Here is a 16,579-nt window from a genome sequence, read left to right as displayed (position 1 = left end):
AACCAGCCTTGCATCCCTTGAATAAATCACACTTGGTCACAATGTATAACTTTTTAAAAATATTAAATGCTGAATTCTATTTGCTAATATTCTGTTAATGATTATTTGCATCTATGTTCATGAGAGATGTTAGTCTGTGGTTTTCTAATTTTGTACTATTTTAGTCTGATTTTGGTATCAGAGTAACATTAGCATCATAGAATATTGAGAAGAGTTTCCTTCTCTTCTATTTGTTGGATAAGATTATGTAAAATTTGTCTTAATTCTTCTTTAAATGTTTAGTAGAAATTTTCATTGTAATCATCTGGGCCTGGAAATTTGCTTTTCAGGAGCTTTTAAATTACAGATTCAATTGTCTTAATAGTTATAAGGTTATTGAAATTATTTGCATCATATTAGATGAGGTGTGGCAATTTGTGTTTTTTGAGAAAGGGGTCCATATTGTCTAAGTTGTTAAATTTATGTTTGTAGAGTTGCTCATAGTATTCACTTACCCTTTTGATTTCTGCAGGGTCTGTAGTGATATCCCCATTTTATTGCTGATATTAGTAACTTGTGTCTTCTCTTTTTTCTTTCACAGTCTTACTAGAGATCTCTGGTATTTTATTGATCCAGTTCTTTGTTTAATTTTTTCTTCTGTTTTCAATTTCATTAATTCTTGTTCTTATTTTTTTCCTTCTACTTTTTGGGTTTATTTAGCTCCCCCCGCCCAGGTTCTTGAGATAGAAGTTTATATTATTAATTTAAGACTTTACCTCTTTTTTATTGTAAGTATTTAGTGCCATAAATTTCCCTTTCAGCACTGCTTTAGCTGTGTTGCACAAAATTTGACATATTGTATTTTATTTTTATTCAGCTTATTGTATGTTTTTAAATTTTCCTTAAGACTTCCTCTTTGCCCAGTGGATTATTTAAAAGTGTGTTGTTTTGTTTGGCATTTTATCTTTCTGTTACTGATTTCTCAGTTGATTCCATTGTGGACAGAAACATACTCTGTATGATTTCAGTTCCTTTAAGTTTATTGAAGTTTGCTTTACGGTCCATGATATATTCTATTTTGGATGATGTTCTTTAGGCACTTGAAAAAAAAAAGTGTATTCTACTCTTGTTAGGTGGAGTGTTTTTTAAATGTTATTTAGATTCTGTTAATTTATGGTGTTGTTGAGTTCTTCTATATCCTTGCTAACTTTATGTGTAGTTTCTGTCAGTTGCTGAGAGAAGGATGTTGAAGTCTCCAACTGTCATGGATTTGTCTGTTTCTTCCTTCAGGTCTATCGTTTTTGCTTCATGTATTTTTCAGCTCTGTTGTTTGGTGCATACACACTTAGGATTGCTATGTCTTGTTAGTGGGTTGAAACCTTTATTGTTATATAATGTCTGTCTCTCTCACTGGTTATTTTCTTTGTTCTAAAGTATGTTTTATCTGATATTAATATAGCCATTCTACCTTTCCTTTGATGTTTGTGTTACATCTTCATTTCTGTCCTTTTGCTTTCAGTGTGCCTATATCATTATATTTGAGGTGAGAGCCTTATAGACAGGATGTAGATGAGTCATATTTCTCAATCCACTCTGCCAATTTCATTGGTATTCTTTTGAAGTTTAATATAATTATATGTTAGGGCTTAAGTCTGCCATTTTATTTTTTGTTTTCTGATTATTCTGTTTTTTATTTCTCTGTTCTTTTTTTCCCCCTACCTTTCTGTGGGTTCCCATGAAGTATTTTTTTAGGATTGTCTATAGTGCTTTGATTTCACTATAGTGTCACTTGAACACTTGTGCAGTTCCATTTTGATTTATCTATAGTGTCTTTGAATATATCCATAATGTTTAAAATTTTTTCTGTAGTGTTCTGTATAACATTTTCAATGGTTACTCTAGGTATTACATTATGTATACATAATTTATCATAATCTACTGGTGTTGTCATTTTACTAGTTCAAGTGAAATGTAGAAATCTAACCTCTCTTTATGTACCTTTACCCTCTCCCATTTATAGTCATCCTCAGTATGTTCTCTACATACACATAGAACCACATCAGACACTGTTACACTTCTTGCTTCCACCCTCAAACATAATTTAGAAATTCAAAAGAAGGAAAGCCTGTTGCACCCATATTTTTGCTTACTGTGTTTTTTCTTCTTGATGTTACAGCATTTCCTTTCCATTAGATAACTTCCTGTAGCCATTCTTTTGGGGAATGTCTGCTGGTGACAGATTCTTTTAGTTTTCCTTTATCTGAGAAGATCTTGATTTATTTTCATTTTTTTGTAACATCTTTATTGGAGTATAATTGCTTTATAATGGTGTGTTAGTTTCTGCTTTATAACAAAGTGAATCAGTTATACATATACGTATATCCCCATATCTCTTCCCTCTTGCGTCTCCCTCCCTCCCACCCTCCCTATCCCACCCCTCTAGGTGGTCACAAAACACCAAGCTGATCTCCCTGTGCTATGCGGCTGCTTCCCACTAGCTATCTATTTTACATTTGGTAGTGTATATATGTCCATGACACTCTCTCACTTTGTCCCAGCTTACATTTCCCCCTCCCCATATCCTCAAGTCCATTCTCTAGTAGGTCTGCGTCTTTATTCCCGTCTTGCCCCTAGGTTCTTCATGACCATTTTCTTTTTTTTTAGATTCCATATATATGTGTTAGCATATGGTATTTGTTTTTCTCTTTCTGACTTACTTCACTCTGTATGACAGACTCCAGGTCCATCCACCTCACTACAAATAACTCCATTTCGTTTCTTTATATGGCTGAGTAATATTCCATTGAATATATGTGCCACATCTTGTTTAGCCATTCATCTGTTGATGGACACTTAGGTTGCTTCCATGTCCTGGCTATTGTAAATAGAGCTGCAATGAACATTGTGGTACATGACTCTTTTTGAAATATGGTTTTCTCAGGGTATATGCCCAGTAGTGGGATACTGCTGGGTACTATGATGGTTCTATTTTTAGTTTTTTAAGGCACCTCCATACTGTTCTCCATAGTGGCTGTATCAATTTACATTCCCACCAACAGGGCAAGAGGGTTCCCTTTTCTCCACACCCTCTCCAGCATTTATTGTTTGTAGATTTTTTGATGATGGCCATTCTGACTCGTGTGAGATGATATCTCTTTGTAGTTTTGATTTGCATTTCTCTAATGATTAATGATGTTGAGCATTCTTTCATACGTTTGTTGGCAATCTGTATGTCTTCTTTGGAGAAATGTCTATTTAGGTCTTCTGCCCATTTTTGGATTGGGTTGTTTGTTTTTTTGATACTGAGCTGCATGAGCTACTTGTAAATTTTGGAGATTAATCCTTTGTCAGTTGCTTCATTTGCAAATATTTTCTCCCATTCTGAGGGTTGTCTTTTGGTCTTGTTTATGGTTTCCTTTGCTGTGCAAAAGCTTTTAAGTTTCATTAGGTCCCATTTGTTTATTTTTCTTTTTATTTCCATTTCTCTAGGAGGTGTGTCAAAAAGGATCTTGCTGTGATTTATGTCATGGAGTGTTCTGCTTATGTTTTCCTCTAAGAGTTTAATAGTGTCTGGCCTTACATTTAAGTCCTTAATCCATTTTGAGTTTATTTTTGTGTATGGTGTTAGGGAGTGTTCTAATTTCATTCTTTTTACATGTAGCTCTCCAGTTTTCCCAGCACCACTTATTGAAGAGGCTGTCTTTTCTCCACTGTATATGCTTGCCTCCTTTATCAAAGATAAGGTGACCATATGTGCATGGGTTTATCTCTGGGCTTTCTATCCTGTTCCATTGATCTATATTTCTGTTTTTGTGCCAGTACCATACTGTCTTGATTACTGTAGCTTTGTAGTATAGTCTGAAGTCAGGGAGCCCGATTCCTCCAGCTCCATTTTTCTTTCTCAAGATTGCTTTGGCTATTCAGGGTCTTTTGTGTTTGCATACAAGTTGTGAGATTTTTTGCTCTAGTTCTGTGAAAAATGCCTGTGGTAGTTTGATAGGGATTGCATTGAATCTGTAGATTGCTTTGGGTAGTATAGTCATTTTTACCATGTTGATTCTTCCAATCCAAGAACATGGTATATCTCTCCATCTATTTGTATCATCTTTAATTTCTTTCATCAGTGTCTTATAATTTTCTGCATACAGGTCTTTTGTCTCCTTAGGTAGGTTTATTCCTAGATATTTTATTCTTTTTGTTGCAATGGTAAAGGGGAATGTTTTCTTAATTTCACTTTCAGATCATCACTTAGTGATGATCATCATTAGTGTATAGATCATCATTAGCATATAGGAGTACAAGAGATTTCTGTGCATTAATTTTGTATCCTGCTACTTTACCAAATTCATTGATTAGCTCTAGTAGTTTTCTGGTAGCATCTTTAGGATTCTCTATGTATAGTATCATGTCATCTGCAAACAGTGACAGCTTTACTTCTTCTTTTCCAATTTGGATTCCTTTTATTTCTTTTTCTTCCCTGATTGCTGTGGCTAAAACTTCCAAAACTATGTTGAATGATAGTGGTGAGAGTGGGCAACCTTGTCTTGTTCCTGATCTTAGTGGAAATGGTTTCAGTTTTTCACCATTGAGTACGATGTTGGCTGTGGGTTTGTCATATATGGCCTTTATTATGTTGAGGTAAGTTCCCTCTATGCCTACATTCTGGAGGGTTTTTATCATAAATGGGTGTTGAATTTTGTCAAAAGCTTTTTCTGCATCTATTGAGATGATCATATGGTTTTTCTCCTTCAGTTTGTTAATATGGTGTATCACATTGATTGATTTGCGTATATTGAAGAATCCTTGCATTCCTGGGGTAAACCCCACTTGATCATGGTGTATGATCCTTTTAATGTGCTGTTGGATTCTGTTTGCTAGTATTTTGTTGAGGATTTTTGCATCTCTGTTCATCAGTGTTATTGGCCTGTAGTCTTCTTTCTTTGTGACATCTTTGTCTGGTTTTGTTATCAGGGTGATGGTGGCCTCCTAGCATGAGTTTGGGAGTATTCCTCCCTCAGCTATATTTTGGAAGAGTTTGAGAAGGATAGGTGTTAGCTGTTCTCTAAATGTTTGATAGAATTCGCCTGTGAAGCCATCTGTCTTTTCATTTTTGAAGAATATTTTCACTGGGTAGAGGATTCCAGGATTCCACTTCTTTCTGGCTTCCATCTTTTCTGATAAGAAATCTGCTTTCATTCTAATTGTTTTGCTTGTATAAGTAACATATCATTTTTCTCTGACTGCTTTCAATATTTTTTCTTTGTCATTAGTTTTCAGAAGCTTAATTATGATGTGTCTTGATATGAATTTCTTTGAGTTTATTTTGAATTTGTATGTCTGTGTCTCTTACCAAATTTAGGAAGTTTTCAGCAATTATTTCTTCAAGCACCTTTTTTTTTAGCCTTCTTTATCTTTGCTTTGCAGGACTCTAATGACATAAATATTAGCTCTTTTGCTGTTATACCACAGGTTTCTGAAGCTCTGTTCTTTTTAAGTCTTTTTTCTCTCTGTCATTCAGATAGGGTGATTTATATTGTTTTGTCTTCCAGTTCAGTGATTATTTCCTCTGTGTTTCCATTCTGCTCTTGAGCCCTTCCACTGAGTTTCTTATTTCAGTTTATTGTATTTTTAGTTCTAAAATTTCTATTTGTTTCTTCTTGGATTTTTTTTAAATTAATTAAATTATTTGTTTTTATTTTTGGCTGTGTTGGGTCTTTGTTGCTGTGTGTGGGCTTTCTCTAGTTGTGACGAGCAGGGGCTACTCTTTGTTGCAGTGCACGGGCTTCTCATTGTCATGGCTTCTCTTGTTGTGGAGCATGGGCTCTAGGTGTGTGGGCTTCAGTAGTTGTGACACGCGGGCTCTAGAGCACAGGCTTAGTAGTTGTGGCACACGGGCTTAGTTGCTCCGTGGCATGTGGGATCTTCCTGGACCAGGGATCAAACCCGTGTCCCCTGCATTGGCAGGCAGATTCTTAACCACTGAGCCACCAGGGAAGCCCTCTTCTTTGGATTTTTTATTTCTTTGGGGATTTCTATTTTTTCATTTGTTTCAAGCATGTTCATAGTTGCCCATTGAAGCATTTTTATGATGGCTGCATTGAAATCTTTTTCAGGTAATTCTAATATTTCTGTCATTGTGGTGTTGTCATCTATTGTTTAATTTTGTATTCAATTAGAGGTCTTTCTGGTTCTTGATTTGATGATTTCTTTTCAGTTGAAATTTGGACATATATAAAACTCTGGCTTTTCTTTAAACCTTTTGTTTTATCTGATTTTCTCTGGTACCACTCCAGAAGGAAAATTGAGGATGCCAACTTGTTACTGCCAGATGAAAATGAAAGTTCAGTTTCACCACTCAGCCTCCACCAAAACCTAAGGTGGACACAACTTCTTGTTACTGCTGGGTGAAGGTCGGAATTTCAACTCCCTGTGTGGTGCCCCCTGACACCGTGGTGAGGGTAGTCTTGTTACCACTGGGTGACAGTGAAAGCACTGACTTTCATTAGGTCTCTTCTGACAATACTTAAGTGTGGAGGGGAGGAGTGCCTCATAACTGCTGGGTGGGGTTGAAGTCCAGGCTCTTTGCGTGGTCTCCACTGACACTGTTAATGGAGGTCTTATTACTGGTCAGTGGGGATGAAAGTTTGGCTCACCACTTAGATTTCTCAGGAAGGGGGATTGAGATATCTCATCACAGACTCACAGGGGGAAGTCTATGTTCTTCACTCAGCCTTTGGTACCATGGGTGGGGGTGGTGCCCCATTTTTTTCTGTGGTGTTTGGCTGGAAATGACAGTTATTATCTAAAAGCTTCCTGTTACTAGGCTGTCCCTTTCTTGGTCCTTTGGCTAGAGAGAGCAGGCTATTGTTGGGGTATTTTTGTCTGCACCTGTTGATATTGCCAGGTTGCCGGCTTCTTCAGCTGTAAGTCTGGGCTATATAAAGCAAAAAGAAATTTCAGGGAACTCAGCAGTGTGTCGTTTTCTGGATTTCAAGATCCCTAGCTAGTGTCTGTCTTTCCACCTTTTACAGTCTTCTTATGCTTGTTTTTGTAATGTCTGGGGTTTGTAGTTATATTTAATGGGAGGAATAGGAAAAGTACATCTACTTCATCTTCCTAGAAGCAGAAGTTCAATTGATTTTTGACAGAGGTGAAAAGGCAGTTCTGTATAGAAAGAATAGTCTTTTCAGCAAATGGTGTTAGAATAAAAGAATATCAAAAAAAGTGTTAAGTGAAAGAAATAAGTTGGAAAATATTATATATTATATGCCACAATCCATTTTTCAAATGAAATAAAAACTTGGGACTTACATGTAATTATGTTTGTATAAGTGAATGTTTGTGTGTATTTGGTTATGTATAGAGAAAGCCTAGAAGAATACATACCAAATTGTGTATTTAAAAAACAAGATAGAGAATAGTATGTATTCTCTCCTTCCAAGATACCAACGACATAAATATTAGATGTGGTTATTGTCCCATGACCCTAGGATTTCATGATCCTAATTTTGCTTGAAAAAGAAGATTTTTTAAATTATACATGATTGTATTGTTTCATTTCTTAAGGCCTGGAATAGTACCCACCAAACTGTTGACATTGATTTGCTTTAGGAATTAGAAATGAAATATTTGAATTTTTTACTTAATGTACTTAGTAGATTTGAAATCTGTATTAAAAGCATATAGTACTTTTATAATGTTTTTAATGAGTAAAAATAATCAAGGGGACATTGTTACAAAAAAAGTGCAGTATCCTAACCAGTGAAATTCACCAACCAACAACCAAACTCGAAAAATGTATACATACCATATTAGTATATAAACTGATGGTGACCTGATTCTTTCCCCTCAACACACAGGAATAAATGAAGAAGAGGAGAAGAAAAAAGCAAAAAGCAAAGAGAAAATCAAGTTGAAAAAAAAAAGGAAAAGGTATTTTTTTAACATTTTTTTTTAAAAGGCAAGACTGTGGATCTAGATGGATTATAAAATTTTATTTTTCATGTTATAGTCCAGTTAATTTAATATTATCTTAATGAGAGTTAGATGTTCAGTTGTTTCAGTAAAATAACAAAATCCTTCATGTCAGGAATCAAAAATAAAGTCAGCACTCAGCCACCTTAAATTTTCTTTTTTGGAGCAAATCAAGGTATAAATAAATAACAGCCCCATCCACTTCTTTTATGTATTCTATTTGTATTCTAGAATTTTTAAGTTTTAGAACATCAGTTAAGTTTTTAATTGGACATATGTCTAAATTCTTCACATATATATTTTGTCCTCATATATATGAAGTTGGAGCTTAAATATTTGTATTCTCAAAATATTATTGCCATGGCTAATAAATTAATTTATTAATAGGATTTATGTACTCATTTGTCATGCTAAAAATACCTTCAGATCTTTCAGAATTCTCATCAGCCACCTATGAATTTTTACTATCAACTCTTTTAACAACAACTGGTTAAAGAAATTGATCAAAAGACTTAAGAGGCAACTTCTTCCTTGGTTCATGAGTGCACTTTCATTTACACTAGAATAAACATGTACATATAGACACTTTTTAGGGCATTTAGCAGGTAGTCATATCTAGCTTGGACCTTAGTTCTCTGACAGTAGGTTCTGCACATCAGGTGTTGTCACTTTGTAGTTTTTATAGAGCATGTAATATATACATTCTAACACCCTCAGCTACTTTATAAATTGGAAAAGTTAACTCACTTTCAGGTGTTGGGAGTTAATAATGTTTAAGAACTAACACAAGAAGGTAGAGCTCAGTGTATCTTATAGTCTGATGAGTGTATTGTTTAATCATTTGCATTAGCACGGCATGTGGATCGCTTACAGGAGAAGTGAGATTTTCTGTTTTCTTCCAAATTTTCATGTACTCGTTTTGGAGTAACGTATTATTTACTCAAGCCTCTCTACCTTGGGCCTCACCCACCTCAGACAGGGCCTGAAATTAAAAGAACTTTTCTAAGTACACTTAGCAAAGGTAACGCCCCCTGATGTGGTTGCTCTGCCAAAGTGTAACATTCTGCCTTAAAGAGAACCCAGGTCCAGAAAGCCAAATAAAAAAGTGCAGGCAGAGAAGCAGCGCTGGTTAGAATGTAGGGGTCAAGCAGGTCTTCAAACAGGAAAGCAGGCAAGAGTTGAGAAAAAGAGTTGAAGAGAGTGCAAGAGAATACATGAGAAAATAAGCTCAGGAGATGGCCAGAGTCTGAGAAGGTGGGCAAGGAAGAGGAAGGAACACAATGTTACAGAAACGGGGGAGGCTGAGAGTCCCTGATCAACGAAGGCAGTCAAGGAATTCACACAGTGAGTCACTCTACAGACACAACCTTGTAGTCTCATGTGTTTACTTTGCCTTCTACTGTATGTCTCTTAGGTTTTCTTAGTTTGGGTTTTAACTTCTAATGTTTAGATCACTCAGCTATCTCTGGGATGCCTTTTAGATTTTAAATTAACTCAGTTTCTGTTTTGTCACACATATTTGGGGTTTGGATATTGTTGCACATCTTTTTATACATCTCTCAAGAGAGATGGATTTTTTTGTTCATTTTTTGTTATTTTTCATTAGAGGAAAGAATTCTACAGTTTATTTTCCCAATTTAGTATTCGAGTAATATAAGAAAAATAAAGTATAATGATAAGTTATTCTCATTCATTTATATAGAGTATGCATTTAAAAGCATTCTTTCTGTAACTAGTGAAAATTATTTCAGAATGCAAGTGTTCATCTGTATCACTCTGCTTGTAAAAGAATCAAGTACTTTAACTTGAAAAATAAAATAAAACAAAAGTGCTTTTATTTTGCTAATTTTCAGCTTTCATTCATTTATACGGAGGTACAACTGTAGCCCTTTTTATATAATTGTATCCTTTGTGGCTCTTTTAAGAGAATATGTGAACAAGTTATTATATACACAAGTGAATTGTGTATATAATGAGGGTTGGTAAATGCCATTTTCTTTGCCTTATAAGAAAGATTTTGAAGGGTACACAGGATGAAAAACTGAAAATCACAGAAAAATTATTTCATCCTTACTGAATTTAAAACTCATAACTAGAACTGAGCAGAATAGAGACATTTGTTTTGTTAGTTTTTCTGGCTAAGTGGCAAAAACTCTGAATACAGTATTTTAAGAGAATACAAATATATAAAGCACATTTTGTTTGAATTCCTTTATATTTATACTCCCACCTTGTTCCAAGAAGGATTTAAGTCAGTTCAAATTCCATTTAAATGTACCCATCAACCATAAATACAATTATCAGTCAGCATGCATTATTACTCATAGGTCTTATTCATCCAGTTCCACTGAAGAGGACACTTCAAAACAAAAGAAACAAAAATATCAGAAGAAAGAAAAGAAAAAAGAGAAAAAGAGTAAGTCAAAAAAGGGGAAGCATCACAAAAAGGACAAAAAGAAGAGAAAAAAGGAAAAGCATTCTTCTGCCCCTAATAGTTCTGAAATCTCCAAAAAGTAACTGAGACTTTGGCCTGAACCATTAAATTAAAAAATTTGGTTTTGAAAATTATTAGACTTTCCTTGAAATTTGCTATATAATTATGCTTTGCAATAAATCACAGCCTTTTCCATATAGACATTTTTTCATATATGGGGCCATTACTGTCTGGCAATATTTTAATGTACTATGATTATAGAGTATTGAATCAGTCTTATTACTTGATAGCCATGCCCCAAGTATGGATATTTGTGCAACAAAACTCATCGTTTTTGGTATTCCTCTGTGTGTGTGTCTGGCTAGTGTTATTACTTCATAAGTTGATTGTAAATGGCTTTACTACAGTCAACACAGGCAATCTACGTAGCAGTTAATGAGTACTGCTGAATTAAGTGTCCACCTTCCAGTGTTAAAGTGAGGTAGGGGATAATGCTTTGCGCTTGACACTGAAAAATTTCATAGCTTTATATCCTATGATAATGTATAAAGAGAGTGAATTCTTCACGGTTGTTTTTAAATCTTGGCTTTTTTTGGATGTCACAGGAGATGAAGCTGCTTTATTGGTCTTGACCAGAACTTTTTAAATGAATGGCATCAGCAGGAAGATGATAATGAAAATATTTATAACAAAATTTCACTGTTTTCTGAGATGCAGAGTTCCTAGTACCTGCCTCCTTGGTTTTTGTAACAAAATATTTCTTCCTTGCTTAAAAAGACAAGTCTAGTTCAGCCTACTTGTAGGTCTCGTAGAGATGATGCTGTGTTGGGCAGGATTTTTAAGATAGACTCCTGGGTTGTTTTACAAATATGCCATATTGGCATGTCTTAAAGAGATACCTCAAACACAGAACTTTTTATTTAGGAGGATAACAGCTAAATCTTCATTAGAACTGATTTTTATTGTATTCGGTATGTAAATTTTATGACGCTTGTTTCTATGAGTAATGTGGAAATTTTTTATAAATGTGAACATATATATATATTTGTCTGAAATAATTTGTAGTTTTGAAGCAGGTTTCCACTGAATTTATGGTTTCATAAATGACTAGTTTGGGGTGTTTCTCTCTTTGACTTCAATCATAAACCTCAGGAGCAGTGACAAAAATTTAGGATTAAGAATTTTATTCTGTACTTTTTACAATTTAAGAGTCAGGGAGTTACATCATGAAAGCCTTTATATAACAATGGAAATTTTATATGAGTCAGCATTTTCAAACACATAGTTGTAGATATAAATGTTTCTACATTTTTTTAATTTCACAATGATCAATGTTACTTACTTTGCTGAATACTTGGATATCCCTTACGTCCAATAAGTTAAATACTTATTATTGTAGCAGCATCGAAAGTCAACTAGTTAATCATGGTACAGCACCAAAGATTGTAAGTACCTCACTGTGGTGCAGTTATAAATTTTCAAATTGGTAGCCTACAGACATGGCTGCAGGTGAATTCATTATGATGAAATCAGGTAAGTACACATAACCTCACAGGCTGGAAAGGTGTACTGATTCTTCCTTCACCCAGCACTCCTATCCGGCATGACCTCAGTAAGACTGGGAGAGCCTCATAACTCCTCTTAGCATATGCTTACCTTGTGCAGATCCTAGGGAAGCTACATCCACATCCCTTTTCTAACATTACAGCCATGGAAGTGCTCACACTTGTAGCTTTTCCATAACCTAACTTAGTCCTATGGCCTCCTTAAAAAGAAATCCTCTTGTTTAAATAGCTTAGTTATTTGGAGAGAAACACAGAGCTACTAGGTTTTTAAGGGTTTGTTTTGCCTTTGCTGTAGTTTATGTATTTTTGAAAACTATATTTTATGAAAATACAATCCTTTGGTTATCAGTATGAAAAAAAATAAGTAAAAAAAAAAAACTTTAAAAAGTGATTAGAAAATGCTACATGCAAACATATGGTCTCGTCCTATTGAGTGTGTAACATGGTTAAAAATGATAATTGTAGTGACACAAGAGTTGATCCAGTTATTTGTAAGTTTTACTTCTGTTAATTGAAGAGATAATAAGTTGGCTCATCAGATTTGTTATCTGAATGGTAAGACAATCAGTGGCTCAGGAGAGTTATATAAAATTCAGGCCTCATTAGCTAATAGAGTTCGCAACTTAAAAGATTTTAATGTTCAGTAATTTTTTTCCCCAGAAAAAACTCTTGGAATTATTCTTGAGTAAATTTCCCATAGTCTGAGAATAGTTTATGAAAGATCTCATCTGAATAAAATTCATTTATTTTTACTAAAGTAATTTTCTTCTGAAGTGATCTTGTTATTATTATTGGGATTAGATGCAAATCTCACTAATATATTGTAGGAGAAAATTAGTGACATTTCCTCTCAGGCAATATGTAGCATAAGGTAAACTGAACTTAGTAGTAAAAATCCAAAAGTCCTAGTTGTCGGCGCTTCCATTGCAGGGGGCAGGGGTTCAATCCCTGGTCGGGGAACTAAGATCCCGCATGCCGCACGGTGGCCAAAAAAACAAGTCCTAGTCGTTCTGGGTACCTGTGTGACCTTCAACAAAGTCGTTTACCTTCTCTGGGCCTTGGTGTCTTTCATCTATAAAATATTGTACCAAATTATCTCTGAGATCCCTTCTAGTCCTTAATATATATGATTATCAATACTTCAAATAATATTATTTTAGAAATTATTTTCATTTAGAATATAAATTATTATATTCATTTATAAATTGGTACAGATAAGCAGGTAGCATTCTGTAAATGGTAAAAGTTGAATTTATTAATATAACTGTTAAACACATGTTACTTCTTTAAGCAGATAATTGGTATTTGGTTCATATCCTTACCACCCAGTGTATGTTATTTTCACTAGATGCAGACAGAATTTATGTTTAGATTTGTATCTGTAACCTGATTATCTGAATACTTTGAGACTATTGCTTTTGGGCTGATGGACCTACGCCCCATGCAGTTCCGTATTTCTTTTCTCCATATCTTCTGTTGGCTAAAACCTCTCAGAGGGATCCCCAGTTCTTCATACTTAATACATATCTGTTTACATCTTTGGTTCTTTGAGGCTAAAACATCAATGAATAAAACAACTGTGTGTGTCTGTATTTACGACTCATTCTGTCTAAAATTACATAGGCCTAGGTTACCTTCAATTAAACTAGATTGAAGAGTTATCAATAATAGTCTTGTTAAATGCCATTGAGTCCTTTCTTCAATAAACATTTACTGAGTGCCTAGCATGGCAAACACTATGTTAAATACCAGGGATACGGAGATAAATAAGACACATTTGCTTCCCTGAAAGGAATTCACAGTTTAGTTGGTAGGAGAAACAGCAGAACTCATCATTAGGTATTAAGTGCAGTAATTGGGTTTATAGAAACACACAGGAGTACCTAACAAAGTCTGGAGAAGTTAGAAGAGGCTACTTAGAAAAAGTAATGCCTGCAGTGCATTTTGATTGAGGATGAGAGTGGGAGTTGACAGAATGAGTACTGTGAACAAAGCTCACAATAGAAAAAGCTGGGGTGTGTGTGTCAAGAATTATAAGCCCTGTGTGGGGCAGGAGTGGTAAGAATTGAGACCACCATTCTAAGTTCTTAGGTACAAGAGAAGGAGGTTTTATGTTCCATGTTTGGGAGCTTGGACTTTATCTGTAAACAAGAGACGCCATTAGAGAGTTTTAAGGAAAGAAAGGACTTTTATTGAGGTTTAGTTTCATCCATTTCATAATCCAATCCCACAGTTTTTAAAGGATGAAATTAGTCTAATTAAAAGCCTGCATAGAAAATAATTTGAATCTTTGATATTCTATTATCTGATCTCTTATTCTAGGCCCACTTTTCTTTCTAAGTTCTGATTTCTAAAAATTGCAGTCTTCTAAAAAGCTGCTATATTCTTTATCAGACCCATCCCCAGAATTAAATGCATATGTACATAATTTGAAATGTGTTTTGCTTTTAATTTTATTTTAGGTTATTTTTGACTGGCAGAATATATTGTGTTGTTAGTATTTTCAGTTGATATAAATCATTTAAAATATATTTTTCAATGCAGACTGTCGTAATTTGGTAAGGTTTCTTTTAATATTTTTAATATTGATTTGACTATTTAAATCCATATTATGAATATTATGAAGTGCAACTGCTTCAAAGTCACAGTGACACACACCAGCTGGTCTACTAGATAGCCCTGTCGCTCTCCCCCAGGTTTCCTGGCTTGGCAGGGAGTGCTCCGCAGATTCCAACTGATACTAAGTGCTGAGACTCAGTTTTCCTGGGCAGTTGGCATCCAAGAACAGTAGGGTTTGTTACGCCAGCTCAACGATAATTTCACTTGCGAAGCCCAGGATCTTCAGACCTCACTTGTCTCCTCCCAGCTCCTCTAAAATTTTGCAAAGCGCCAGAGAATTGGGTTGCCTCTTGTAGAGCACAGCCCGTGATGCATGCGGCCATGCCCAGCCCCAGTTTGCCTGTCCCACAGATTGGGAAGAGTCTGGGGAACCAGGAGCATTTTGCTGGCCCTGAGTCTCTAAGTTTCCTGCTTCTTGTCTGGCCTCTGCTCTTCCCCTTGAGCAACAAAAGTAGACTTACCAGTGCCTTAACTAACTTTCTCAACCTAGATTTTCACCTGAGGCAACATCTAATTAGTAATATAATTATTAATATCTGTGTATCAAGATAGCCAATTTTCTGGGATTTTTTTTTTATCAAAGCTGGATAAAAGATCAAGAAGTACCCACACTTTATGTGCTTTCACAAAAATAGATGAAAATTCTTTGCTTTTATGACCACATAAAATGTCATTTTTGTAATGGAAATGTTTCAACTTTCAGACTTCACACACACTCTGAGCAATTTTAATATTTAAACATTGGCAAAACTGTGCTCTTTTTGAATGTGAAATCCAACACTGGCAGTAGGATGTTGCAGTAATGATCTGGAACTGTGCTGTCAGTGTAGCCACATGTGGCTATTGAAATTTAGATTAAGTCAATGAAAATGTGTCTCTTCAGTTGCACTAGCCACATTTCAAGTGCTGAGTAGCCACATGTGGCTAGTGGCTACCATGCCAGTCAGTGCAGATATAGAAAGAACATTTCCATCATCACAGAAACCTCTACTGGACAGCGCTGGAATCCCCAGTTCTTAGTAGAAATTTTGACAGGCTAATGATCAAAAGTTTCTAACCCTGAGCTTTGCATGCCTGAGAGCCATAAGGCATTCCTTTCTTTTCCCCCAGCAGACCAGAGAAGCTGTATTTGGCACATTTTGAAAGGCTAGTCTTCCAACTCCAGAAACTTTGTACAACACGGTAGATGTGTTCAGCAGAGCCAGCTTAAAATTAATTCTTTTTTCGTATTGAATTCCATTATAGGACCAGGTCTGTGTTCTTATAATAGAAATCACATTTATGAATAAAAATCTTTTAAAACGATTTTAATTTGCAGAAACTGTAGTTTTATTTCTAGATGTCTAAGTGATACCACTGCAGTAGCCTTAGGTGGGACCAGAGAGCTAATTTGTTTGTTTTATAACTTTCATTCTAGAAATTCCTTAGGAACTTTATCAGTGAAGGATTTTTGTTATGGTTATCCCTTGCAGAAAATATTTATCATGCAGATTATACATAGTGATACATTTTGTTATTGAATGTTAGTTTTTATAAAGGCAATAATACATTGTGTGCTCAGCAAATCCCCTAAAAAAGGCATGGGTTGATTTCTAAGAGACTTAAGAACACGCCACTTCTCGTTCATAAGGCCACCCCCCGAGATTTACCTATCTAGTACCATCTCTTATAAAAATAACTGCCTCGAAGTGTGAGAAACTTGTGAAATGCTGGTAATGTGACATAAACTTCTCATTGTTCTTCACTGACATAGGTGTGCTTATCTTGTTATTGATAAATTCTATAATTTCTCCCGAAGTATTAACATAATTTCATGTAATGTAGAAACATCTTAATTAGCAAATAAAAGTAAACTTATGCACATGGAAATCTGTCAGAAACCTTAGTGGGTGTTTAATAAATTAATTGAATGATCAAAACTGCAGCTGTGTCTTGCTTTGTGCGTGGTGAGTTTTTGAAAAGTATTATTACGAACTGCATTTGAAGTGAACTCTTTATTTTTGTTGCT

General features: G+C 35.1%; 1 protein-coding gene across 2 annotated transcripts in view; it reads left to right on the top strand.

Annotated features, from left to right (window-relative positions):
* SREK1IP1 (SREK1 interacting protein 1) overlaps positions 1-13,544 on the top strand; it is a 64,182-nt gene extending 50,638 nt beyond the window's left edge. Inside the window, exons 4-6 of one of the 2 annotated variants that reach the window (XM_059916469.1) lie at positions 7,839-7,911; positions 10,281-10,369; positions 10,993-13,544. In XM_059916469.1, the coding sequence (XP_059772452.1) occupies positions 7,839-7,911; positions 10,281-10,369; positions 10,993-11,033 (203 nt within the window). In that variant the 3' untranslated portion in view covers positions 11,034-13,544. Of the gene's footprint in view, positions 1-7,838; positions 7,912-10,280 lie in introns of both variants that reach the window. The other variant, XM_059916468.1, reaches the window with a different exon arrangement.
* Positions 13,545-16,579: the final 3,035 nt, after the last annotated feature.

Source organism: Balaenoptera ricei, chromosome 3 (assembly GCF_028023285.1).
Source record: "Balaenoptera ricei isolate mBalRic1 chromosome 3, mBalRic1.hap2, whole genome shotgun sequence".
NCBI lineage: Eukaryota > Metazoa > Chordata > Mammalia > Artiodactyla > Balaenopteridae > Balaenoptera > Balaenoptera ricei.
The sequence above is the reverse complement of the archived record's forward strand: the minus strand, read 5'-3'. Positions and strand labels throughout refer to the sequence as shown.